This window comes from Athene cunicularia (assembly GCF_003259725.1).
Source record: "Athene cunicularia isolate RWA chromosome 2 unlocalized genomic scaffold, athCun1 chr2_part1, whole genome shotgun sequence".
NCBI classification, from domain to species: Eukaryota; Metazoa; Chordata; class Aves; order Strigiformes; family Strigidae; genus Athene; species Athene cunicularia.
This window is the reverse complement of record NW_020799095.1, coordinates 30,738,934-30,766,365: the sequence shown is the minus strand read 5'-3', so window position 1 is coordinate 30,766,365 and position 27,432 is coordinate 30,738,934. Positions and strand designations below refer to the sequence as shown.

The window sequence follows — 27,432 nt, the reverse complement described above, 5'->3', positions numbered from 1 at the left end:
TGCCTCTCTCTCTCTCTCTCTCTCTCTCTCTCTCTCTCTCTCTCCCTCACAAAAGGGAAGGCTGTCAGGGCCACTTACTCTTTTTACTAGTGAAAAAGGAGCTGCTTTCTTTAGACCTGTTTGATACAAAGAACAGTTTTTAAAACAGTGACAAGTGTGCAGGAGCAATAGTGGAGAATGCCTTTCTTCATTTTAATAGGTACGACTCCAACAGTCATTCAAGGTGCATGACCCTGGTAGGACTTCTTATGGGGGATGAGGAGGGAGAAGTTCTCATCTCTACCAGTTCTTCTTCTGGTGGGACTGGCTTATGCAAAAGTGGGAGAGGAAAAGTGAGATTAGTATCTGAGAGTCTGTAATGTTGTATGTGCTTCGTCTGCCTTTGCTCATGTGGATGTGTAGCCATCATGCTTACAGTGGAGGTGCTGCTCCTGTGTTTAGAGAACTTTTAGAAGATGAGCTTATTAACTGTCCTATAGATGCATTTCATAGTATTTATCACATAGTATAGCACAGTATTTGACAAACATTACATGGGGGAGGGAAGGCCCTAGAGACTAGAGCCAAAAGTCTTTATTATTTTTGGGTACCCAACTTTGTCAATATTTTGACTTGAGTTTTCATAGTTTTTAGTGTTACATCATGCTTCATACATTCACATTACATCTCTTGACTTCAGCTGTGGCTGTTGCTATTTATTACTTTTGCATCAGAAGGAGAATCAAATTCAGAATATGTTTAGAGATAACATGTGAAAGTCCAATCAACACAGAAGAATAAAATCCAGTTCTTCAAAATAGTTACTTGTAAGTGCTCTTCCTGAAGATGCCTATCTTCTCTGTTCCACTTTTAAGCCTAGGTGACAACCGAAGCAAGATCCATACACACAAGCTGTATGTTTGGTGTACACGCAATAGGGATGCTATGAATAACAAGCTGGTTGTACTTCTCTGTTCATATAATAAGCATCCAGAGCTGTAGCTTGCAGACAAACCGTAAGGTTCTATAAATATAGTCTCCAGCAACTTGCCTCTCCTTGTCATTGTAGCAACACTAGTGGTTATGTGGATCACCTTGTTCAGGCCCTTTGAGGTCAGAGAAGAGTTGCTGTTTTCTGTAGCTTGTCTGCTCCAGGTAATCAGAGGAACCTTTTCCTTCTGTGAGCTTTCCCCATGTTTTGGCTGTTGCCAGTGGGAACAGCTATCCTAAACCCTCTTAAGACTGGCTGAATGAGCTATATTTAGACTAAGCCTCATCAATCAGAGAGCTGACATTTTATTTACTTCCATGGTCCATGTGCATCAATAGTTATCTAGTGACACAAATCTGCTGTTCTTAGGGGGCTTGAGCAGCAATTATCAATTAACATAAACACTGTGCAGTTGAGGTATTCCGCTTTGTATTTGGTATCATGGTAAAGAGCTGTGTGGTACAGTGGAATGGCAAATGGTCAAGATGATGTGCAAAAGGGTAATTTATAGTTTAGCTAGAAGACAGGTCATCTACCAAGAGCCAGCTTTCTCCATGGCACACTGTTTAAGATGAGCATAGCACTGTCATGTTTCAGGGGTGGCTCTTGATTGGCGTGACAGGCATGATCCCTTGAATGCCTAAGTTTGGGGCATATTTATGGGAGTGAGAGATAGAAACTCTGCATGGCGAAAGGCTTGCTCAGGATCTTGTAGCATCAACTCCTTTTCAAAACAAAGGGGAAGCTTGGTGTAGATTACATTTTTAGAAATGAAAGTCTTGTTTCCTGCGTTATTCCTACTAGATGAAGTGAATACTGATGTCATGTTCTGTTTTTCCCTCTTTACCTACAGCATGAACAGGTTAAACACCTTGCCAAGGGGATTTGGCTCTTTACCAGCTCTAGAGGTTCTTGACTTGACTTACAACAACTTAAATGAAAATTCTCTGCCAGGAAACTTCTTCTATCTGAGTAAGAAACTTTTATAAAAACTCTGCAAATCTTCATGGTATAATGTTTTGCTTTCTGCATTTGAAATTTATTTGATGGAGATCAAACTTCAACAGAATTTTTCTGATACTTATATTTTTCTTTGAATATGTCTTGAATATTTCTACATAGCTTAGCAATATTTATCACTGATATACAGTCACCTGACACCATTGGACACAGGAAGACTTGGTTAGTAATGGTATATTAGTTTTCTTCTGAGTGGTAGTTCCTTGGATCCCATATTCAGTTAAACTTAAAACTTCATGGAAACTTGCAAAACTCAGCAGAAAGTAAACTGTTTTGCAAGGCAACTGTTGTGTGTTGACTCTAAAAATAATTGTGTTCCTGATGGTTCATTACTGAAATATATTTAACAGCATGTGGATGTTGAAGTGTCCAGTATATTAAAAAATATGCAAAGGTTACAAAGCTTGGCACAGGAATGGTAGAGCTAAGCTAACATTTTGAACATGTTAAAAATACATACTCAGAGAGTTAAAATAAAGTTATTGTAATGCATATGTGCAAAAAGGCTGCATTATGGTTGCCTAAGCAACTTGAATTCTGGCACTTTCTGGATTTCGGTGATGCTGCTACCTTACTGGTCTTTTCAGTGTACTGTGCTGAAGTGGCTTCAGGATCAGTGCATTTAGCAGCGAAAGCGACAAGCGAGGGGAGAGGAAGGAGTGCTGCTCTCTGAGAGATTTCATGATTGTAACCTGGCAGAGGGGAATTTTTAAGTCAGCATTATTAAAAATTGTCACATTTAATAAAATGAAAAGAGGAGGAGGAGTAAACTGCATAAGACAAAAGGGATCCCCTCTCTGGTGGGGAGGAGAGGTTTTGCTGACCTGACCACCTTCCTTCCCGCTGCACCCAACAGTTCTTTGTGAGTCTCCATTTTAATGTTTTTTTTCCGAACTGTCATGTATGCTCATTCAATAATAGCAAGCTACATGGTTGTGCTGGGTCATCTCTTCCTTTGTGAATTTCATAAAGACTAAGCATGGAAATTACAAATTTTACAATTTGAGTCTTCTGTATTGATCTCTTTTAAGGTCTCTTTCCCAGTGTCAGGCTGTGCTTTCTGTGGAGCTTAACATAGATGTGCATTTGTCCAAAAAACTCAGATGATTTTTTAAATGTTTGTTTAGGATGCAAATTGATGCAATAAATAAGAATCAGGGGTAATAAAGAGTAATGACTGTATTCTGACAGCTGAGCATTGAGACTATATGCCAGAACCTGCCAGTCTGCTATTGTAGAAATTGTTAATTGTGCCAGTCCTTTTGAATATAGATGTTTTCCTGAACACACCAACAATACAATAAGCCAGTAAATCTAAGTTTGACCTGCTTGTTATTATTGTGAGCCCTGGGTATGTCAAAGGCTTTTCACCAAGTCAGGATTATTAATCAAACCTGACTCCCTTTTATTGATTAGACCTCAAATGGTTGGGTTATATGCCACCCTGTTTATATATTGCTATTTAATTTGCAGCCACCCTGCGTGCACTCTATCTAAGTGACAACGATTTTGAAATCCTGCCGCCAGATATTGGGAAGCTCACAAAGTTGCAGATAGTAAGTAATTTATCTAAATTCTTGGAAAATCAATTCCCTTTTGCAACGCTTGTAGGAATAGAGTCTAGTCAATTTGAGGAGTAGTAGGGTATGTTTGCAGGAATAGACCACTACACCTGGAACTGTTTCTTGTTTACCAGCAGACACTTGTAAATAAATTGGAAGAATTGAGCGTTTAGGAGAAAGGTGGGGGCAGAGGGAGTAGAGGTCTGGTTTAGGCTGCTTGATGGTAACCCAAAATTGTTCTGACTACTTTATATTCACTCTTAGCTGAGTCTTAGAGACAATGACCTGATATCACTGCCTAAAGAAATCGGTGAGCTCACTCAGCTTAAGGAACTTCATATCCAGGGAAATCGTCTTACTGTGCTACCCCCAGAACTAGGTAAGATTATGGATAATCATTTATTTATTTGAATAATAATAATGATGATGATGCAATGTGTTTCCTCTGAAACAAAACCAGCTGTTAAACACTAGGAAACGATTACAACAAAAGTTGTCATAGCTGCTAATATTTACTTTCCCCTGAGAAATACTCACTTTCTCACTCCTACTGGATATGCAGGAGGGGCCAGAAGATATGTGTTTCGTTTTATTAGTTTTTTACATGTTACACTTTCATTGTGTATTAGTACACCTGACTGATAATTTGTAAATGGCATCAAATGCATTACAAATTGCATTTGTAAATTCAAATAACATATCATTGATCTGTAAAGCTGCTCTTGTTTCTGGCTGCATTTTATATTAAGCAAAAATGACAGCCGTATAATTGGCTTTTTTGTGACTGTTCCTGTAAAAATGAAAGTTTGATCAACTAGAGTAAAACATAGATAAATTAGCAGAGTTTTGGTGGTTTTGTGGTTTTTTTGTTTTTGTTTTTCTGTTTCAGTAGCCTCCCTTAATCAAGTGACAGCTCTTTCACTTAAAGCAGTGGAGGTGGTTGACATACTTTGAATTTGTGGTACTGGCCATTTAAATTTGATTATAAGTGGCTTCTTTCAACCTATAAGGTAGATTTTTTTTCTTTAAAACCTAACTATGGATTTTGCTGAATTTGTATTGCTGTGTTCCATTTTGAGTGAGGGCCATTAACTTTAATAGAAGTTGTGCCTGTGTGCCTCAAGCCAGCATTTAAAGATTGTCATAAAATATTTTTGTTGGGAATAATGAAGGTGTATCAATTACCTGTTTGAAACACCTGTTATGTAGGGTTTATTCCTTGTTTGTTTTTACTGTGGACTGTTATATAGGGAAGCTTCTTTGTTTTTACTAGTATCTTCCAAATAATAGTTCCCAAAACTCAGGAAGATAGTGACTGAAGTTAGTAGGATAAAGCAGAATTTTTTTGTTGTCGTAAGAACTTACTTCGACCCATTAGAGAATGCAGCAGCTGCGTGCATAAATGTGACAATCTGAAATGTATGCTTTTTGTTTTATACAGCGAAATATCTGTTTTTTTTCTGTGAGGTGGGGTAAGATGCTTGTTTTGACTCTTATTTGTTCACCCACCACAGTTTTTTTGCCTTTATCAATTCAGCAGACTATATGATGATGAGTTTTCTTTTTTTTTTTTTCCCTTGCCATTGGTAGATGAAAGTTACTCTCATTTCCTTAATTTCAGATGTTTATTCCTTGACACAGGTATACTTTCTTCAGCTTTTAATCAAAGTCATATTTGTTTATAAAGTCTCTTTAAACAGCAATAACATTTCAGAAGTATGTAGTATCTGTAAATGTACTTTTATGTAGCTTCATAAATTATAGCCTTGTGTTTTCCAGAAAGTGGAAGTTAAATGCTGCATTGAGTTTAACCACCTTCTGTGGCTAATTAAATGTTCTAAACATGCTGCTGCCTTGCAAGCCAAACAGCAGATTCACTTTAAATGGTTTTATCATCATTGGCCAAACCAAATGGAAACATTTGAAGCAAAACTCTTCATGTTTATTTTGTAGTGACCTGCAAACCTCAGGATGACCAAGGGAAGCATTTCTCCTTTTAGTGAACATTTGTGTACATTGTAGAACAATACCACCTTCTGGTAGAAAAAGGACTTGTAATTTTGCCCTGCCTGATCAAGATGAGGTGCACTGACACAGTTTAAATGCTTGTCACCATTTATTCCTCAAATGCTATTCTATAAATTATTCTTTTCTCTTCATGTATTAAATTACCAATGTTTCGTTTTGTGGCCTCACCCAAGATCCTCATTCATGATCAGCTGGCATAATTTCTATTGCAGTCTATGCCATGTGTAGTGCTAGAACCATGTCAGATATTTAAAATAGCCTAGATTTGGGGTTATATTTACAGAGAACATTACACTGAATTTGTAACTTGTGTAACTTGCAAGCATATTTACTGCACGAAGCAATAGTCTTGCTTGTTTATTAAACATCTAGGCAAACATTAGGGAGTGGAAGTAAATGGAGCACCAGGTGGCAGTTGTGGCGACTTGTTTGTGATCGGGTAGGAGCAGGCCACAGGCAAGCATGAATCTGTTGAACGATTAGAAAAACTCTCTTCATCTCTGCAACCCTGTTTTCCCTTCAACAAACTAGGGCAATTTAGAGAAGGACACATTTGCAGAAAGTTTTGAAGTCTGCCAATGAAAGGTGGTATGTGAGTGTTACACGCTAATGAATGGACCGCTAATTCCATAGTTGCCATCTGAGGAAAAAACAATTTTATCTGCTGAGTTCTACCTGCTAAATTTTTAAAATTGAATTATAATGTAAGGAGAACTATCCAAATACTTTGTGCTGTGCATGTTGGATAAATAGCTTTTCAATGAAACAGTCCTATTTGCATTAATTGGAGGTACTGCTGTTCCATTTAAAGCAAACAACCTATCTCCTTTCATTATCACTTTCATAATTAAAGATGCTGAAGGCTTTTGACTGGCTTATTTCAGGCACTGGTGGACAGCAAGGAGTCATTAGACACTCCTTTACCAGGGAGGTGGGCACAGTATAAACACCAGAATAAACCAGTGTATTTGAATGAGGAGAAGGGGAGGAGTACATTAAACTGTTTTTTAAGAGTAGTGGAAATAAATGCAGAAGAAGATGTGGAGAGTAGGGTATGAGAAAAGGCCCTAGACAGACACTGGGATCACAATTTTGGAATGGTGAGAGATACCAATAAATAAAACCCTGCAGCCTGCTCTTAATTTCACCTGACATGATTGAGCATGACACGTGCGCTTAGTTTAGCAGAGAATACTTATCGCTAATTTAAAAAAAATATTCTTGCCCAGCAGGAAAAGAGTGGTCTAGAAAAGTGCACTGGTGCTCTGGGTGAGTGTGCTTGTCTGTAAATACAGTACGTATTGTATGAATACGTGATGAATGCAGGAAATGGCCGGGAGTAGGTGGGTGGAATTTGCAGCTTGTTTTTATCATTTTGTCTCTCAAAAACCCGATCATGAGGAATGGTGGTGGGCAGTCATATATAAACTTTAAAGAAGCGCTGGCATTTTTTTCCTTAGCATTTAAAAGGTTATGTGCTGCATTGCGAGACAAATAAATCATGATTCACTTCAACAACAGAGTTGCAGTCAGTTATATAAATTGCCAAGGAAGCACTAAATCTGTCACTGTGTGTATTCTGACTATTTAACAATTGGAATGGTGTTTGGAAAGAAAGCTGAGTAGAAACAAGAACTACATACAGTGGCAGATGCAATTAGTAAGATCAATGATGATGTTTTAAGTTCATTGTCTGGTCATCTGCGTGGACCCATATGTGACTCACAAAGATTTTTCTTAGCGGAGTCAGGAGTGTAAGAGTAGTATATGGTGCAGAATATTCACAAAGCTATAGCTAAATGTAAATAGCCACCCAGAGAATGTAACTAGCTTATCTGTAGGTTTGTGGGGTTTATGTGAAAACAAATGTCATGATTTTTAAAACCCAGGTTCTAATGTTGACTGTGTTGCTTACCCTGCTGCCAACACACATGTCTGCACACACATACACAGTTCGCTCATATGTATGCATTTGGGAAGAACAGTGATTTCTAGGGATGCATTTGGAATTGCCTTCCTCTTTTTCCAAAACTCAGTGTTGGCATCAGTGGCTTTTAAGTATAATGTTCAGTACTCTTCTAGTTTATCAAATAGTTTCCTCAGGTAAAGTGAGAGACTATCTAAACTGAAGTTAGATACATACTTGAAAAGTAGGAAATTCAAGCTCTTTAAAAAAGGAAAAAACACCACTTGTTGGGGTAAGAAGTCAGGTTCCTTTTTAAGGAGGGTGAAGCATTTTGTAAATTAAATCTCTGTGTCAGAATGGCTAAGTAATTCTTTCATCATTTTTTAGTTTTGAACAGCTAAATTATCTTCTGTGGATAAATGATTGGCTTTAAATAGAAAGTTCAAGGAATTCTGCCAAAAAATCTCAATATTTCCATCACAGGAAGACATTTTAAAATTTAGGCATTTGAAATGACTCTAGAAAATGTGAGTACTACATTACACAAAGTAGTTGCTGCAGTTATTTGTTCAAGTTAATATTAAATCGAAATAGCAGTGTACTTAGGTAATTATAAGAAGCATGTGCAAACATAGGAATCACTTATTTAACAAAAGGTATTTCTTTTCTAAGTATACTAGACGTAAATGCCTAACTTTTCTTATTTCAGTATAAACTGTCACTGCACTCTACCTGTGTTACAACAGTGCTGCTCATGTTAGTAAAAGCCGGCAGAGGAATTTACTCTTGAGACTTGTTTTGGAGTTCTAGAAAGCAGGCATTCTTTATTGCAGCGCTGGATGCACGGGGGATCATTCCACCTAATGTGCTAAACAAAAACTAAACCAAAAGTTCATTCTTTATATACCTTACATACATGAATATTCATCCATTTTCCAGGAACTCTCCACCTTTCTGCCTATCTATTACATTCACATAATGCTGGCATTGCAAAACTACACTATGCATGTGCGGGGGTCTTGGTTGTCAGTGGTCATTTGGGGAATTAGCCCATTTTCCCTTTTATGATCGCAACGTCTTTTGAGGACAAAAGGTTGTTCCCCTTGGTGTTTCCTAGCTCTCTTGTCCGGCCAATCTTTTCATCTGCCTTGTTTGAGCATTTCTTCCAGGATGTATCTATTCTCAAGATTAGGGTATTTTCTCTGTACATTTTAATCACTCAGGCCTTGTTAAATACAAAGCTAAACATTGTTCAGTAAAAAGATTTCTTACTATTTAAGGTATAATGGAATGCTTCTCTTACCACTAATTGTTACAGGCCTCAACTTGTAGGCACCAGCTGCTCGCAGACATCACTCAAACCTGCAAATATAGGTCTGGTGCTTGTTGGAAGCCTGAAGATCCTGGGACTCTTTGGACACCAGCTCTGAGCACTGGAACAACTAATCAATACCTTATACTTTTTAAAAAATTACCTGTTTCTACTTTTGGAACAAAGCCAAAGGTGATGTTAAAAACTGAGGACCTTTACTAAACTTCCCAGTGGATAAATGAAATAACTTGTTTTCTAGGACTACTGATGTACCAGTTATTAGTTAAGGAATAATAAGAAAATGTACATAACAAGATAGGTCACGGACAGATCCTTTATGTAAGAAAAGCATCTCTGAAAATTTGTGAATATTCTAGTTGTGTTTCTCATTTTAAGCTTATTTTAAGCTAAAAAACAACCCCAAAACAAAAACCACCACCCACCACTTTTTGTATAGTTAGAAACCAGGCTGATTCCACAGAGCACTTGATGGGAGTTAGTTAAGGTGTATGGGAAGAGATGACAACTCTGCAGTTTCATTATACACAGAAAGATATTTTCTACAGCCCATCATTCAGATTTACACCACAGGCATTCATTTCCTTACACTGCTGTTTTTCTTGCCAAACTTCCCAGGATTCGGATTTGATCTTACATTAGTTTTTAAAATATGCAAGTCCTACTGTCGCTTCTCAGATGACTCCAGTGTGTGTGTAGGCTTTCCTAATGTTGACTGTACTATGATTATAAGTACCATCAGCATAATAATGATGTTTCTGTCAGCAAATATTTCATCTGTTCTGTTGGAGTTGTGGTAGGTAAAAGTACTGTAATTAGAGCCAATCTGAGCAAATGTTATACTTGTTGTTAAATTTGGTTCATTTTATGTGTTTCATGGTACTTAAAAGTGGTTTTGCTCTCCTGAGTACTTGGCAACCTGTGTTTGAATAGAAGTTTTAAAGGTGTGGGGCAAAAGCAATACAGTGAATCCTTTCTGAACTCATATTTTTAAATTAACTAGATTTTGATCTGATGGGGACCCTTCAAATACAGAATACTCTGTTGAATTCCCCTGTAATTGAGAATCCCAGGGGAGTTTCTGAGGTTGTAAAAAATGTGCAATATATTTCAAATAAATTGGGATGCTGATCCTCTTAAGCCTGTAATACTTCCTGTGCCATTAAAACATCTTTGATGTTAAACTACTTTGACATCACATTAATTCCCTTTGTTCCAAAACCTGTCTGCCTCACAGTGTGTTTCTTGGGTTTCTTCACTGGGAACACTTAGCAGTGACTGTTGTTTTGCCCCTCAAGATCCTGGTCAGTGCTGGACATTTGTTAGACAGAGCAGTGAAGGAAATGGTATTTCTAGCACAATGTGTTACCTTTCAAAGAAAGAAATCTGTGAAACTTGCAATACTTGCAGATCTTCTAGTAAATGGTCTCTCTTATATTAGGAATGAGGGAGAAATTAAGTCATAAGTAATTTGCAATAATTTTAGAAAGAATACAGGAAACATTTTGAAGTAGTTTCTTGCTGTTTCTTCTGCCATTCCCCTTAGCTACCCACACCACAGCATCATCTGGGCTGGTTGCCTTGGTATCTGAAGGCTGTGTGTGGTGGAATTTGGCTGTTGAAAGAGCATGATTTGTCATGTGGAAGTACAAGCCATTAGCAGAATGTTGTTTGGCTAGGAGTGCCTTGTGTGCTGCATTAAATTCCTGGTTTTGTGGCTTTCATCCTCTGAATGTTAAAATTATTTACTCCTCCTGCTACTTGTGCTGCTAAGGTCAGAATTGTTGTGTGGAGTGATGGTAGAATTTGCTAGGGCTCTTCTCTTGTTCCCAGAGAGTTAACTGGTCCTCCTGTCATCGGAATGTGGAAATGTGAGTTTGCCCAACCAGGTTAGGTCTGTATTCTGCCTGTATTTAATACCTGAAATATGGTTTTAAGGGAGAAGTTCAGCATTTCATTCATTCTGTTGTCTTTTCCAGGCTTCATCTTCAGTCCTGACACATTCTGGAGTGGAATTCTCCTTGTGCCAGACTCCCCATTACACTTTGGTATAATGATTCTGGCTGACCTTTGCTATGATGCTGGAATATCATATAAATATGGATTAAATTAACTTTGTTTTTAAACTCTATTCTATGAAAGGTTGAGGTGGGACAGTGCTGGAGAGTAAAATTCTCTTCCCATAGAATTGAAATGGTGGTAGCTGAGGTAATACCAATTTGCCCTGTATCGCTTCACCTTTACATCAAGGGTAAAGAAGTCAAGATTTAGTTAGTCTGCTTTTACTTTATTACAGCTGTGGTCCTTTTGCTAAGAGTTGAAGCAAACAGAGTAGATATTCTGATCTCACACATAGTAAGCAGAGTCTTTAACCTATTGGAGGGAAGAGTGAAAGGAGACTTAGCTGCCGAACCTCACTAACTCCATGAGAAGAAAGCACAGGTCATCTTTCTCCCTTGTAACTGGGCAGAAGAAGCAGCAGTGTTTGAGAATTAAGGCAGCTCAGTTCAGGACTGAAATAAAGAATGCATTTTAACAGTGATAAACCATTTGAACATGACACCACTGGCAGAGTCTCCCATCTCCTGATGCTTTTCAGACCACATGTTTTTCTGTTTGAAATGTATTTATTTAACTCTTCAATTGCTGAAATGGCAGAGATCTACTGTTAGATGTATTCAAGTGAACATTCCAGTTGGGGTCTAATCTCTGAGCTCATTACTGGAAATTCTCATTTACATCTAAGTTCTTAGAATAATGTGTGATGTTACAATGTCTGCACTCCTGTTTACTGTCCCTGGAAATGATTGTAAAACTGAAGATGGGCTTAGGTTTCAGTGTTTGGATTTCAGATTGCATGTTCAACTTTCACTTACCCTGGGACTTCCTATCTTACTCTCATGTGTGAGGCTGCAGGTGTTCCAGTCTCTGTGGTCAAGAAAGCAGGAGGACGCACTGGAATATCTGTTTAGTTTAATTGTATGTACTGAATCTGACTTCTTATTTTAAACTTAAACCTTTTCCCCTGTTCTGTACAACCACCACAAATGCTATTTCGGGGTTTGCTGGAATACTGGTGACTCCAAGTGATACTGTTAGACCTTCTCCAGTACAAGAATGTAAGGTTGCTGGGATAGATCTTTTGGAGGCGCTTCAGTCTAGGTTTAGATTTACTAGTTGTTTTCTTGTAGTGCATTGAAACTCATCAGTAAGCAAATGTATATTTTCAACATATGCTATGGAGCTGTAGATTTGTTTATCATACTGAATATTTCTATGAATATTTCTGCTGGTTCCAAAAAGATTGAGTCACATTTCACTTACGTACAAGAAGTCTTTGCTCCCTGTTGTCTTACTGCTCCTTTATAACTACCATTTAACTCTACTCTCTCCTGTTACTAAAACTTTGAAAATGGTAGAGGTCTTCAAAGCAGAGGTGATCTTGTTTATAGGAATGATACAAGTTACCGATGAACAGCTTACATGTGTTTAAGATTAGTGTAAAAATAATTTGCTTTTAATAACACTTTGTGGCATAGAAAACTGTGTATTTTAATTCTTTTACATAGATTTTAAGACATCATTCACAATTAATTGCTTTGGTATAATTTTAATGACATAATAGTCATGATATTTCTTGCTTAAACCAATCTCTCTCTATGTGGAGACAAAGCACCTGCCACAAAAGTAATAAAAATTATAAGCCCTGTAGTGTAAAGAAAATCTGTAACAAGTCAGGACAGATGTTTTTTTACATATAACCTAAGTTTAAATTTATTGTAGTCAATTGATCCCTTACTTAGCATTTAATAAAACAGGATTCAGGGGTATTTGTATCTAAATAAAGAAATAAAACTAATTTCATTCCTCCTGTCCTTAGGTACAACAGTGAGAGCATAAGATCTTTGTGTTATAAAGGGAAAGAACGTTTAAATTGCTGTCTTAAGAGGAATCACTAAAAGGGTTGTGTTATAGCCTGAGGACTTTCCTTGAGGTCAGTGCTGTACAGTGTAGGCTGGAAGGTGAGTCAGTATCAACGGGACGCAGATGTGAAACTCAACAGTATACAGGCTAAAAATTATTTCCATTGATTTTAATGAAGCTCCACTAGGGATGAATTTAAACCATTACAAAGAAGTGTTGATCTGGCATTTTACAGCTAGGATCATGTTTCTTATGCTGAATGCCAATGTTCAGTTCTCAAATGTCAGAGTTGTTTAATTACTTTATTTCACCTTTTAATTTTTGAAAGTATTTAAAGTGTTGCCAAGGGGTGTTCAAGTGGAAAGGACAAGTCAGGTTTGTGTTCATTCTGTTTTCTTTTGTTTGTATTGAGGTAATGCCTATGTACATTAGTTATACCTTACTATACATCAAGTATACATACATTGGGTAACTGTGACACACTCTGTATATCATACATCACAAGAGGATGAGGGGCTTACAGTTGCATATAAGAGGTGCTTGCAGGCTAGATCTAATGGACAGGAGGAGCCTGGGAAGTCTGGAGACACCCTTGGTCAGTGATAGGTACCATCAACATTGAATGGTTTGGGTTGGAAGGGACCTTAAAGATCATCTCGTTCCACCTACCCTGACACAGGCAGGGACACCTTCCACCAGACCAGGTTGCTCAAAGCCCCGTCCAACCTGGCCTTGAACACTGCCAGGGAGGGGGCAGCCACAGCTTCTCTGGGCAACCTGTGCCAGTATCTCACCACCCTCACAGGAAAGAATTTCTTCCTTACATCTAATCTAAACCCTCTTTCACTTTAAAACCATTACCCCCTGTTGTATCCCTACAGTCCCTGATAAAGAGTTCTTCCCCATCTTTCCTGCAGCCCCCTTTAAGTATTGAAAGGTTGCTATAAGGTCTCCCCAGAGCCTTCTCTTCTCCAGGCTGAACAACCCCAAATCTCTCAGTCTGTCCTTACAGGGGAGGTGCTTTGGCCCCCTGATCATCTTTGTGCCCCTCCTCTGGACCTGCTTGAGCAGGTCTGTGTCCTTCTTATGTTGAGGGCCCCAGAGCTAGACACAGCATTCCAGGTGGGGTGTCACCCGAGTGGAGTAGAGGGGGACAATCCCCTCCCTCCACCTGCTGGCCACACTTCTCTTGATGCAGCCCAGGATATGTTTGGGTTGCTGGGCTGTAGCGCACATTGCTGGCTCATAGTCAGTTTTCCATCCATCAAAACCCTCAAGTCCTTTTCCACAGGGCTGCTCTCAATCCACTCATCGCCCAGCCTGTGTTTGTGCTTGGGGCTGCCCTGACCTATGTGCAGGACCTTGCACTTGGCCTTGTTGAACTTCATGAGGTTCACACGAGCCCACCTCTCCAGCCTGTCCAGGTCCCTCTGGATGGCACATCCCTTCCCGCCAGTGTGTTGACTGCACCACACAGCCTGGTGTTGGCAAACTTGTTGAGGGTGTGCTCGATCCCACTGTCCATGTCACCAACAAAGATGTTAAACAGCGCCAGTCCCAATACCAACCCCTGAGGAATGTCACTTGTCACTGCTCTGCACTTGTGGAGCCATTGCCCACAACTCTTTGAGTGCAGCCATCCAGCCAATTCCTTAATCACCAAGTGGTCCATCTGTCAAATCCAAGTCCCTCCCAATTTCATGTGGGACAGTGTCAGATGCTTTGCACAAGTCCAGGTAGATGACATCAGTTGCTCTTCCCTTATCCACCAATGCTGTAACCCTGTTGTAGAATGCCACTGGAGTTGTCAGGCATGATTTGTCCTGAGTGAAGCCTTGTTGGCTGTCACCAGTCAGCTCCTTATTTTCCATGTGCCCTAGTATAGTTTCCAGGAGGATCTGCTCCATGGTCTTGCCAGGCACAGAGATGAGACTGGCCTGTAGTTCCCTGGGCCTCTCTTTTTTCCCTTTTTAAAAATGGAGGTTGTTTCCCCTTTTCTAGTCAGTGGGGACTTTAGCAGACTGCCACAACTTTCTCAAATATGATGGATAGTGGCTTAGCTACTGCCATATAGTCATAGAATTTCAGGTAGGAAGGGACATCAGGGATCATCTGGTCCAACCTTTCTTGGCAAAGGCATGTTCTAGAAAAGATGGCCTAGCACCCTCTTCAGCTGAATCTTAAAAGCATCCAATGTTGGGGAATCCATCACTTCCCTGGGAAGATTATTCTAATGGCTGATCTAATTGTGAAAAATTTTCCTCCTGTGTCCAATCAGAATCTCTCCAGGAGTAACTTGCACCCATTACCTCTCGTCTTTTACATGTGACTTCTTGTAAAAAGGTAATCTCCACCTTCTTTGTCGCCACCCTTTAAATAGTGGAACATGGTGATAAGGTCTCCCCTAAGCCTTCTCTTCTCAAGGCTGAACAAACCCAATTCGTTCAGCCTTTCCTAATATGACAGGCTTCCCAGTCTTTCAATCATCTTTGTGTCCCTCTCCAGCCTGTCCACATCTTTTTTGTATAGCAGGGACCAAAACTGAACACAGTGTTCCAGGTGTGGCCTGACAAGTGCTGAGTAGAGTAGGATAATGACTTCTCTATCTCTGCTGGTGATGCCCTTGTTGATGCAACCCAGCATCCTGTTGGCTTTATCTGCTGCTGCAGCACACTGTTCACTCATACTGAGCTTGTTTTCCACCAGGATCCCCAGGTCCCTTTCCACAGAGCTGCTCCCCAGCCAGGTAGATCCCAGTCTGTGCTGCACTCCTGGGTTATGTTTTTGCAGGTGCAAGACCTTACATTTCTCCTTGTTGAACTTTATAAGGTTCTTGTTAGCCTACTCCTCCAGCCTATCCAGGTTGGCTCTCCCTTCCAAAGTGTCCAATTCCACACTCAGTTTGGTATCATTGACAAACTTCATTAGGGTACACTTGATCCCATCATCCAGATCACTTACGAAGATATTAAACACCATTGGGCCCTTTCAGCTCACTCTGACCCTTATCACTGGCTCACTCTGACACTTTCTGCAAACATGACTGTGGGAGACAGCATTTTATTTGCTTTTATGAGCTCTTTTCAGACCTTTACAGGCAGTTGAGCAAAATATGAATGTTCACAGAAAACCACTTTTTATTTCAACAGTACTGAGGGAAAATAACAAGAAACATTGACTATCATGCAGGGTATATTTAGTGAGGGAGGTACAGGGAAAATGTAGCTGCCTTTTCCCTTTAATGTCACTCAGGATGAGGTGTGCCCATTGTCGTATGAGATGCCTCTTCAGTCCACCTATGTCTGTGGGAGCTCTGAATTTAAGCACTGATAAATGGTGGTTTTAGTTAATGGATGGTGTTAAGTTAGAACACATTAAAATTAAAAATGTACATACTTTGATTTTGTCCTGGAATTTTCAAGGGTTTTTTTGTAGATCTATTTACTATAGCTTCCAGGTGGCAGTTAACAAGAGTTGTGGACAGCAGAAATTTTTCAGGTCTGTACAGCTTACTAGTTAAGCATAGGAACAATTTGGTTTTAAGGTGGGTTAAACACAGAAGTTCAGTCACACTGATCCAAGTAAACTTAATAGTTCAGGATCATCTTTAGACACAATGAGTGCTGAGATAGAAAAAAAGAAAATGCCAAGATCAGGTATTTCTGAGACCACACAGCTGGCTCCTTTTAGAAGCTTTTGGTCATTCTGTGCAGGTTGTCCACAGCAGTCAGCTGTTAGACCTTTATCTCTGCTCTCCTTTTTTCCTGACTGTTCTCTTTTCAGCATCTTCTCACTGGTAGCAGTATATGTCCGCTTTGCATTCTTCCTACTTGGAAATTTATGTCCGTTCAAGATAGAAAGCTTAAAAGAAGTATCATTCAGACTTAGAAATTAGAAGGTTCTTTAAGCATGTTAGACCTGGGTTCTGGGATATATAGTTTTGATTATTTATTTATTTATTTGAATAATTTTAGAAGTGCTTAAAAATAATTTGAAAAACATTTTGGTGATCTAGGAAAGGGGCTGTGCTGACTAGTCTTACAGCCTTCTCTTCTTCTCTTACCAGAGGCATGTGACTATAATGCATTTCAGTGGAGTTGGTCTCTTTCAGTATGGCAAAATAATAAGAACCTTAAGTCCATTATGAAGAAATAGGATTTTAATCTATTAGTTAGGCCAAATTTTAGAGAAGATAAACAAATATTTTGTAATACGCTGATGTACATGGAAAGAACAAACCAGCAATGAACAATGCAATCTCCAACCCTAATACATTTTGTGATTGAATCTTCAGTACTGGATTTTTACTAGAGGCAATTTTGTATTTTCCTTACTAAAAATATCTGAGGGATTTGATGTGATGCGTGTAACAGAACAGTGTATAAATTTCCTACAGGCCTGGGGATACTGTTCTGCTGATGCTGCCGTTAGACAATATGCATAAAGGCGCATCTGCCATGGCTCTTTTCTTGCCCTGTAGCTCTAGTGCTGCAGGGATGGAATAACACCATTTCTTAGAACAGTGCTGCCACAAAAAACCTTCCAGACAAGGAGATGGTTGGTGGGATGACAGGGACACATCTGTAAGGTCCAGTTGCACAGCACTCCTGTAGCGAGCCTCGTACCAGAGCCATTGCTTCAGGCAGGCTTGATCATCTCTTCCACGTGGCTGGGTTTGTCTTGGTGCACTGGTGTCACGTCCCGCTCAGACAAGGGGGGACAATTGACTCAGATTCGCAAATCCCCAATTGGAGCGGACAACAAGTCTCCAAGTTCAAGCATTTGTTAAATACCTACAATGTACTAATTGAACACACAGTAATTGGCTAAGTATATAGCAAATTGTGGCAAGCAATATAATATGCCTTGCATTTCTTAATGGAAAAAAGGAAAAGAGGGAGATAGAGGGAATGGGGGAATACAGATCACCGGTCTGGGTTCCTGCGCTCATCCCACCGGCGAGGGTTCCAGGAGGCAGCCGTCTTTTTGGCTGGCATCCATCTTCTTCGCTGAAGGGCAGAGGGGGGGCAGGGAGAGGGGCAGAGAGAGAGTGAGCCCTTTCTTCCCCCCTTTGATTTATACCCACTTTCCTTGGGTCCGTCCCCTAGGTTGACCCACATAGCTACGTATCCCATGTACGGGGAGGGGTAAGGTGTTTCATGGGATGATGTAATTAGCATGATCATGACAGCCCTCGTTAGCATATTGAGGGGTGTTAACTTTAATATGCATTTCGTGGATAATGAAGCAAAGTTCATTCACCGGACACATGGCCCTTGAAATTTGCCCAGGTGCCCCAGAGGAGAGCTGTCCTGTCTCCACAGGGCTCTCCCCCAGCTACATCGGGCAGCGTTATCAGCTTCAGCCTCCACAGAATGCACCCTGTGACTCAGAGTTCTGTCTTGTGAGTGTTTGAGGCATTTCTTCAATCAGCCTCAACTTTTGCTTTCCCAGGCTGTTTGTCTTAGTTTCTCACAGGCCTGGTTTCTCATCTCTCACAACTGGGGCGGAAGGGTTCGTGCAGGGCTCCCCATGTGCTTGGTTGCCCCAGCATGTACTGCTCCTGAGACATTACCGAGACTTTGGCCTCATGCTTGGGGCTCCTGGATGTCCTGTAGCCGGGGCAGAATTAGGTAAACCCTTGATTCACACGTGGTTTAGTTGTAAGTGCAGAACAGACACCAGAATGTAGCAATAAACGGTTATGCAGCAGTGACGTGTTTTCATCCTGTCTCTGTTCTAATTATGTTGCTTCTTTGTTCTCAAGTGGCTTGCCTTATGGTGGGAGTGTTAGACTTTGCTTGTTCCCTAGTGCTGATAAGGGTGGGGCAGGCTCTCCATGACTTCTTATCCTCCTTAGTTTTCTGCCCATTTGTGTCCTTCATTTCCAGATGGAAATGTCAGTATTGAACAGGGGAGGAGTTTAAGGCATCAGGTGCCCTGTCCTTCCTGCTTTCTGTGAGACCACCCTCCTTTACTTCCCTGTGGAGGAGCACCCACGCTCTGCCTGGTGCTTGCCATAGGGACAGACAGGTTGTTCCTTTTCACACTACAACATTCAGTTCTTCAATTAAAAGCCCAAGCTGTGAGGTGGCAGCTGACCTCTTGCTGCAGGTGTAGGTGGCCAGTGGGATGGGCTGCTGGGCCAGCTGATGCCAGGAGGACTCACAGAGGGGCATCCTGGGCAGGGAGGGGGTGGATTTCAGTGCAGGTTATAGACTTTTGGGTGCCCCAGTTTTCTCAGTAATTAGATTAATTTTACCCTTAGGGCCTCTGCCTGCTCCTTCTCCCTGAAGGTAAAAAGTAACATCTGTACCTGCCCACAGTGTGTTTTGGGAAAAAATAGAATATGGAGGAAAATGAAGTGATTACTTACTTTGGCATGGAGACCTACAGTTGATTTTGCTTGAGTCCCCTTTTTGCTGTAAGAGTTCTCTGACTTTAGTACAAAAGTATTTATTACAATTAATTATGTTTAAATGGGCCATATGGTATTTGGAATGGAAGTGGGCACACTACGCTGTGGGAATGGAAAAATATGGCAGCATCCCTTGGGTGGTAAATTTCTGACACAGCTTGGGACAAAATGATTCAGCTGAGATCCTGGCTATTGAGATTTTGGGAACGTGTGACTTATTCCTATAAGGAACATTGAATCTGACCCATGATGGGGCCAAGCTTGCCTCCCTAGATTTAACTATTTTTATTAGTTGTACACAGATTGATCATTTTACCGCGACGCAGTACTTGTAGAGCTGTAATTACAAGTGAGTGCTTACAGCATTGGTAGTTTTGGAGAGCAATGTATGTGGGTTTTTTGCAGGTAATAAAATGGAAAATCCAATTTGCAATTGCAAAGCAAGCCCCTGAGTGATACATGATCTTCATAGCAGCACCGGTCAGAGGGTTACAGCTAATCACAGCGCTGGCTTGCTTCCCCGGTGGCCTGTGCCTGCAAACTGAATAGTGAGCAGCGTGAGCCTGCGCCTAGAGCCAGCCAGCATAGATTTAGATTCTCCAGTTTCTAGCTTATTAGGTCCTCTTTGTCACAGTACTTAATCCTGCTTCCTGATCCTTGTTAGAACAGGGCTGCTGAGTCCCTTAATAAAGGAGATGGGTGCGAGGCTCCTAACGAGGCGCACTGAAGCGTGAGGCAGTGAGGGCAATTGCCGCCTGACTGACAGAGGGGTGAAATGCTCCCTGCCTGTTGTTATTTCAAAAGAACAGGCCTCAGACAGCTGACAGATGAGCTTGCTAAGGTAATGGTAACTTGTTGATAGGCCAATATGAGATGCATGACATCTTTTCACATGGTATAATGGTCTGTCTTTACTCTAATTGTGTTAACCCTTTCTTGGGAGAGAAACCCGTTAAGGATTAGCTGTAATGTAGAACATGCACTGAAATGGCCAGCAAGCACACTGCTTGCAGCAGCTCTCATAGCTCTCATGTGTGGTCATGCTACAGGTGCCTTTAATTTTGGAAAACTAGTACTTCAGGTTGATTTCATATTTCTCTGACAGCTTGGCTCAGTAAGTCTTCAAAACCTTGTAAATTTTTTGTTGCTTTGTTTTCCATAGTTAAAGATTTGATTTGGTTTTATTTGTTACTTTAGGTTTCGGGGGGGTGGGTGGTGGTGGTGGTGGGGTGGTAGGCCTCTCTTAATTGTAAAATTCACTAAAATAAATCTAAAATGGTAGCATAGATTTCTTAATTTAAAGAACACAAGAAAATATTTCAATGGCTAGACCATCCTGGAATTCAGCTTGTGTTATCCATAGTCATGAGGAGTTTCAGTAGAACATGTACTGTTTCAGTTTTGGATGCTAAACATTTACAAAACAAACAAACCAACCCCAAGTAAACCCCTAAAAGGTCTCCTAAGTCTTCCTGTCAACATAATAGGTAAAACTGGCATGTTGCAAGAATGACGTTTTTATTTTTCTCAGTATGGAGAACTATAACCATGGATCAGTGGTAGGATCTCAGTACAAACAATACGTTGGGCACTGGAAAGGCAAAAAGCCTGTTGGCCATCACTTGTTGACCTTATGCTTGGAGCAGTGATTGAGAAATGCTTTGCAATGCTAAGCTTCAGCAGGGCAAATTCTTACCACAATGTCATTCTCCTTTCATTCCTGCAAGCCGTGTTAGAGAGGGCCCAACACCTATGCACTATTAAGCCCTACTTAAAACTCATTTGATGAATAAATATTATATGTAGTGGGCTGAGTTCAATCCTGCTGTGCAATATGTATTAGCACTGAGATGTATAGGGTGGAACTGCATCCATCATCCATAATGGTGGGAACTCCTGTGTCCTCCTGTTCCTCTCTGCTAAGACTAAAATACTTGCTTCCATTATGGTTGTAGTCTCTGAAACGAATGAAAAGTTTTATATTCACAGCAAGCTATTTCTTTCATATTTTTCATGTGTCAAACTGTTTTCCTATGCTGTTTTGTTTAATCCCTTTCAGGTAATTTGGATTTGACTGGTCAAAAGCAAGTCTTCAAAGCAGAGAACAATCCTTGGGTTACCCCTATTGCTGACCAGTTCCAGCTGGGAGTATCTCATGTGTTTGAATACATTCGTTCAGAAACATATAAATAGTAAGTATGTCACTTATATACTATAGCCATGTTGGTTTTGCTTTTTTCCTGTAGTGTGTTTGGCAAAGTGTTATCAGCTACACCCTTTCATAATCCATGCAGTAGCTTGGCATTCAGGGCAAATATTCGAACATGTACATTTTTATTAAGGAATTTTGCTGGCAAGAAGAGAAATAAACGCAATGTAGACATGTTAGGAAAGCACAAAGACTCATATTGCCCTGCATTTGTTGTTCATTTCTAATAGTTATTAAGTAACACGTGAGATGTAAAAGAGCAAGCAGTACAAGCCTTTGAGAAGTCCTAATTTTATGTATGTACAGTAAGGTTTTATAGATTGAAATAGAAATTTGTTAATGTTTTCGGATTCAGGCTGTTATGCTTTGAAAGAGATGTCCAGAATTCCAACATGTTTTGATATGGACTGGTTTACAGAAGTCTACAACCCTGGTAATTAAAATACAAATGCTAGTACTTTTTTCAACAATGTAACTTGAAAAAAAAATAAACCTCATGTTGGCTCTTCTTCATTTTAATTCAAAATTCTGTGTACAAATGCTTCTTTAGGAAATAATGTCTTTAATCATTCACTAAACTGAAATATTTCTTTACAGTAAAAATTTCCATGTTACCAGTCCACAATAAAACTCTAGATGGGAAGATACTTTTAGGTGTCTGACAACAACCTTGATGCTGTCTTCCTAGAAGCAATAGATAGTACAACACGCAGTATAACCTACAGGTTGGGAAGTTAGTTTTCACATTTCCCCTTTATTTAAAAAAAATACTTTAATAATTTAGAAACATTTCTGACAGGTTTTTTTAATATGGTAGCTGTCTGAACTCAATTACCAAATGAGAGTATTCACCAGTGAAGTGTTTGGGATTCCAGTTAAGTAACTGAGATGTAAACTTCTATATGAAACTAAATGATCCAGCAGTGACTTTTGTAGGCTGTTCTTCATTTACAGATTTTAAGTGAAAAGGATCACAGATGGGAGAGTGGTTACAAAGATTGTGTGTCTCAGAAGTGTCCTGATATTTATGCTATAATATGTGTTCTCAAGATAGATTTAAGTAGGCTGCAGTACCCTTCTTCCAGTAGTGCTCTGTACTACAGACATGGTGTAGGGAAACAGCTGTCTCTCTCCTCAGACTATCCCTTCCCTGCAGTTCATTGTGAAGCTGCATCTAGATTTCTTGATAATGTTTTATAATTTTTTTTTTATTGCCAATTTTATATTTCTGTTTGCCAAACAATGTAGATTAGGGACTCTCATGCACTTCTCACAGGGACAGCTCTGGGCATCATGAGAACAGCAAAGTTTCAAGGGCTGAAGTGCAGTTTTGAGAATTTGACCCATATTCAGGCTGGGGGGTGGGGTTGTGTGTGTGTGCTGTTGTTATGTATCTATAATTTTTTTAAAAAGATTGTATAATTGGATATATTCAACTACTCTGGCAACTTTCCTTGTGCAATCAAAATTGACATAAAAGGTTCTGTAATTCATCACTTGCCTCAACTATTGCTCTCTGTTTTAAATTAGCCATGTTATGTTTGCTGTCTTGTTCTTTGCTGAGGTGTAACAGTGTCGTCTTGGCTAATGGGCTGATTTTGATTTTGTCCACAGTAAATATTTGAAGGCTGTATAGTTAACAGTGTAAGCAAAATCAGACTCTACCCATTAATGGAGGGGGGGGGAATAAAATCAAAGAATCCTTCCGTGGCTCATTCATGTCTTCTGTTTTGATCTTAGAAGCTTATTTACTTAAAATGTTATTATTTTCAAAGATTAGTGATGGAAACCAAATGCATGCAGATGTTAAAAATTAGATGTCATTTTTTTATATTCAACATATAACCATTTGAAATTTAAACTAAAAAATAAAAATATCTCTAATTTTGTTAGAAAGTAGCAACTTCTTTTGATTCTTGATTGTACTTGTTTCACATGCTATAAGGAGAGTTTGTGGATTTTCGTGCTGAAGAAGGTTGTCCTTTTTGTTTCGAGTTTTTTTTAAGTGTGTGATATGAAAATGACTTGGATGCTGCCTGCTACAGACATTTTTTTGTTTGCACTTGATTTTAGGTGTTAAAACTCATAAGCAATGGAATAATCTACATAACAGGTCTAGTAGCATTATTGTGCATAAAAGCAAATAAGCTGTGAACACAGAAGAAATGAAAACTCCTTTTTGTGATGAAATTTTGATCTTTTCTTGCTAACAACTATACACCGCCTTCAGCTTCCTATTTCTGTCAGAGACTGTGTCCAGGTACTGTGTCTTTTTCTCATTAAACAAATCAGAAGGCTAAGATGTGAGTGTAGTATTCTCTGTAGATATCTAACTAAGCAAAATTGAGTTCTTGACAGGGTTTTTTTTTTGATCATTCAGCCAAAAGAAAAATTTAAAGATTAATTTAAATTAGATCCAGCCAGCTTAGCTTCTTCTCTGATAAAAAGCAGTACAGTTAAATGGATGACTAGATAGAATGCTGTTTAGATAACCTCACTGGCAACATTGAGAAAAGAGAAGAGGTCACATATGTTAGCAGATGACAATCAGATCAGTAAGTTTACTTCCAGGTACTTTCATAAACCAGGAGCTATGCATCTATATGGTAGATGGATTTTGAGCTCCAGAGATGGTAATTGTCTCCCTATACCCATTGCTTTTGCTGGCTGATTAGAAATATTGATTTTACTTTGTTTACAAGTCTCACACTGTTTATACTAGCTAAGACAGAGAGGATATGTTCATACAGTCACAAGTGCCAAGCTTCAGGGGCTTAGCAAGTTACATTTCACTAAGTGGGTTTATACTAATACAGTTTGTTTTGTGTTTGCAATGACTAGAACATCATATTTACTCTGCTGTTGTTATCTTGGCCAGAAAGTGGTAACTCAGTAAGTGTTGGCAATGCACTCACTTGCGGTTGTGTTACTAAACTTTGAGGTTTCTACTGATGGCTGGCACAAGCCATAACTGTACACTGCAGTCAATGTCGAGGATTTCCCTTCAGTTTCTGTGAGGTTGCTTTTGTGAAGCAACTACCAAATACATCACAAACCTCTTCTTTCCTCTGTGAAACATACTGGCTGTTTCAAGCATATTTAGTGAAAAATTACACCCCATTTTTAGCCTTGTCTTTGGATATGCATGCTCTAGTGATTAATTTGTAAGTAGAGATGACACCCATGAGGGATGATTATGTCTACAGATAAAATGTCATTTGTCTTTCATACTTTTACATTTTTGCACTTCTATTTTACATGGTACTCACGCACCAAGTATAAAACTGGAATTGTGCTTTACTTCAGAAGTGTGTTAGCCAGTAGGACCCTCAGATCATCTCTTCTTACTTTGTAGCTGCTTTCATTTCCTTTAATTTCCTTACCTTTCATGAGAAATGATGCCAGGTGATTTTTTTTCAGCCCTCGTTTTTCAAGGAACACTTGTGCTGACAAAAAGATGGGCCATATATTGTGGCAGAAAATGTGTGTGGAGGGGCTCTTAATTCTTAACAGGAAATTCAGCAGCTCTTGGCACTTTGCTAGCTTTTGTTGGCTAAAATACGCCCACTGCACATATCATCCTGTGACAACATCATTTGGAAGTAGGTCAGTTTGCCAAGTATATAATGATTCTTAATCTCTGACAGTTGTACTAACTTTCTGAAAGTTAGTAAGCTGAATTTTGGCTTTGATTCTATATATATTCTATATACACTATAAATAGGTCCTGTTAAACTCCCTGTGTGGTGTCACAGTAGTGTTGAAAAGCAGTTGAAGAGCTTGCTGAAACAGTAAAGGGTAATGGCAACCTCATCTCCTCAAAGGACTTAACTAAATGTTTTATTTTTTATTCATGCCTTTAGTCAATTTTCAAAGTGACCTTTATGTTGTAAGCATATTCTCAGAGGATCTTCTCTGTCTAGGGTACTGACAAAGCGATGATGGATTGTATGATTTAGTGGTTACAGTGTACTTAGACAAGTGCAGACAGACATTGATGTTTGAACGAAAGCAGTGAATTAGACTCCTATGAAGAATGGAAATCCTGTGATGCTCATCAGGATCAGTATAAGTTAATTAGTGATTTCATTAAGATGAGGTAAAACTGAGATGTGCAATTGGTACCTGTGGGTGGGTTTGGTTGCTGGCATTTACAGCAAAGTTAATCCAAAAAGCCGTTCTTTTGGTACATTTTTGGCATTAATCATGTGCTCTTGATCAGTCTTCATGTGAAACTTGTTCTTTGCCTGCTTGTTCTTGTGACAGAAAGGGTAGTGATTTTGCTTTTATCACAGCAGTCTATTGCAGTCATCATCACCTGATAGCATAATCTCAGCTAAAACAAAATAATTTGCGGGTCCTGAGTGCTTAGAATAGCATTCAGACTTCTAGCTTTTTTAAGCTGCCACTGAATTCAGCAGTCCACTTTAAACACTTTATTTAATGATTGTTGTCTCCCTGTTTTGACCGCCTGATTCCAGTAAGGAAGGATTATGATAGAACAGTCACTGCTGGTTAAGTTTCTAGAAAGCGGGTTTTCCCTATGAGGCAGTCAATTTGGAGTCAAGAGTCTCAACAAGATGTTTTGTGAAAGAAAGTAAGTTGCACTTTTCACGTTTCGATCAGGAAAGGTGGTAGAAGAGCAAGCCATTTTAAAGACTGACACATTAACTCTTAGCAGAGGAAATGGTTTGATAAATGCTATGCTGAGCATATATCTCTTGGCAGCATTGGAACATAGGTTTCCCTGGGCAGGCTGCTCTGTGCTAAGCATTGTAATTGAAAACCTCATTTTATCGGCAGTGACAGTCTGGAAAAATCCACTCTTGCTTCAGTCCTCAATTTAGAGACAATCTCCCCAGCTTCCTGCTTGAGAATGAACTGTTGAACTGGACCCCCACTCCTATGTAACAGCTGCTTCCAGGGCAGCAGACACAGGTCATGAAGTAAGAGATTCTTCTTCTGGGTTCTATTAATGAAGAGTGTTTCAGCATTTATTTTTAACAACTAGAGGAGACTGGCAAGATACTCAGAGCAATGCACTAGAATACAAATAGTATCCTGAAATAACTCCTGTTCTTATTCCACATTTGTTAAGCCTATTTAATTTCAGCTGCATGATTGGTGCTGTCCAAGATGTAAAGATGATGATCAGTAAAACCACCTGTCATGGAGTGGAAAAGAGGTCAAACAAATAAAAAAATCCATGTGTTGGTGATTGGGAAGCATCCTGGGGAAGTGGGAATTGCCAGGAGGCATCAGCAGGTTGAACTGATAGTAGTAGATCCTGTTCTGGAATGGTGTTACTTATGCAGCAGAGTGTTGGACCTACAAGAATTTTCTGTGTGAGCACAAAAGGCAGGAGTATTTAAGTGACGTTTGCTCATGATGCAAATCTAGCAGCAGAGAAGAGAATCTGCACACCGCACAGGAAGACTTAGCAAATGAATTGTAAGACTTGTGCGTATTAGAAGTTTTCTGTGAGCCACCAGTGTGATATGCTGGAGTGAGAGAAAGAGAAGCACAATTTCTAGAGCTGGGTTAAGAGAATGGAAATTTTCCAGTACAGAAAAGGAAATATTACACACTGCTGGTCATCGTGTTCATGCAAGATGAATTCAGGCCGGAATGGGCAAACTGAGGCAGGATAGTAGGATGGTAAAAGGATTGAAGAGCCAAGAGGAGATCTAAAAAGTATGTGGTTTGTTTAGCAAAGCAAAGACTGGTAACAGAGATCATTGCTGTCACTGGGAGGGAGAGGGGGAGGAAAAGACTTCATTTAAGGCGTAAAAATAATGGTGGACAAAACAAATATAAATAAGCTGGTCAGGTGTATATTTGAAGGAAGGTCTCTATTAAGGGAGCTAGGTAATAACCTTCTGACAGAAGAAATGAAGGCCAAAATCTTGTTTGTTTCGAAGTGAGCACTGACCAAGAGTATATGACATGATTATTTGTGGCAGAGGACAGCATGTCTGTGACGCAGACAGACATTTGTGCTCCTGAATTCGTGTTTCCTGATTTTTGAGTGAAAAATTCAGATGACTGCCTGCCCCCCCCCCCCC

At 39.6% G+C, this 27,432-nt stretch overlaps 1 protein-coding gene across 1 annotated transcript in view; it reads left to right on the top strand.

Annotated features, from left to right (window-relative positions):
* Positions 1-27,432, top strand: part of RSU1 (Ras suppressor protein 1) — a 116,426-nt gene that overhangs the window by 27,251 nt on the left and 61,743 nt on the right. Inside the window, exons 4-7 of the mRNA XM_026843613.1 lie at positions 1,824-1,942; positions 3,464-3,546; positions 3,817-3,931; positions 21,218-21,350. Coding sequence (XP_026699414.1) covers positions 1,824-1,942; positions 3,464-3,546; positions 3,817-3,931; positions 21,218-21,350 — 450 coding nt within the window. The remainder of the gene's footprint in view (positions 1-1,823; positions 1,943-3,463; positions 3,547-3,816; positions 3,932-21,217; positions 21,351-27,432) is intronic.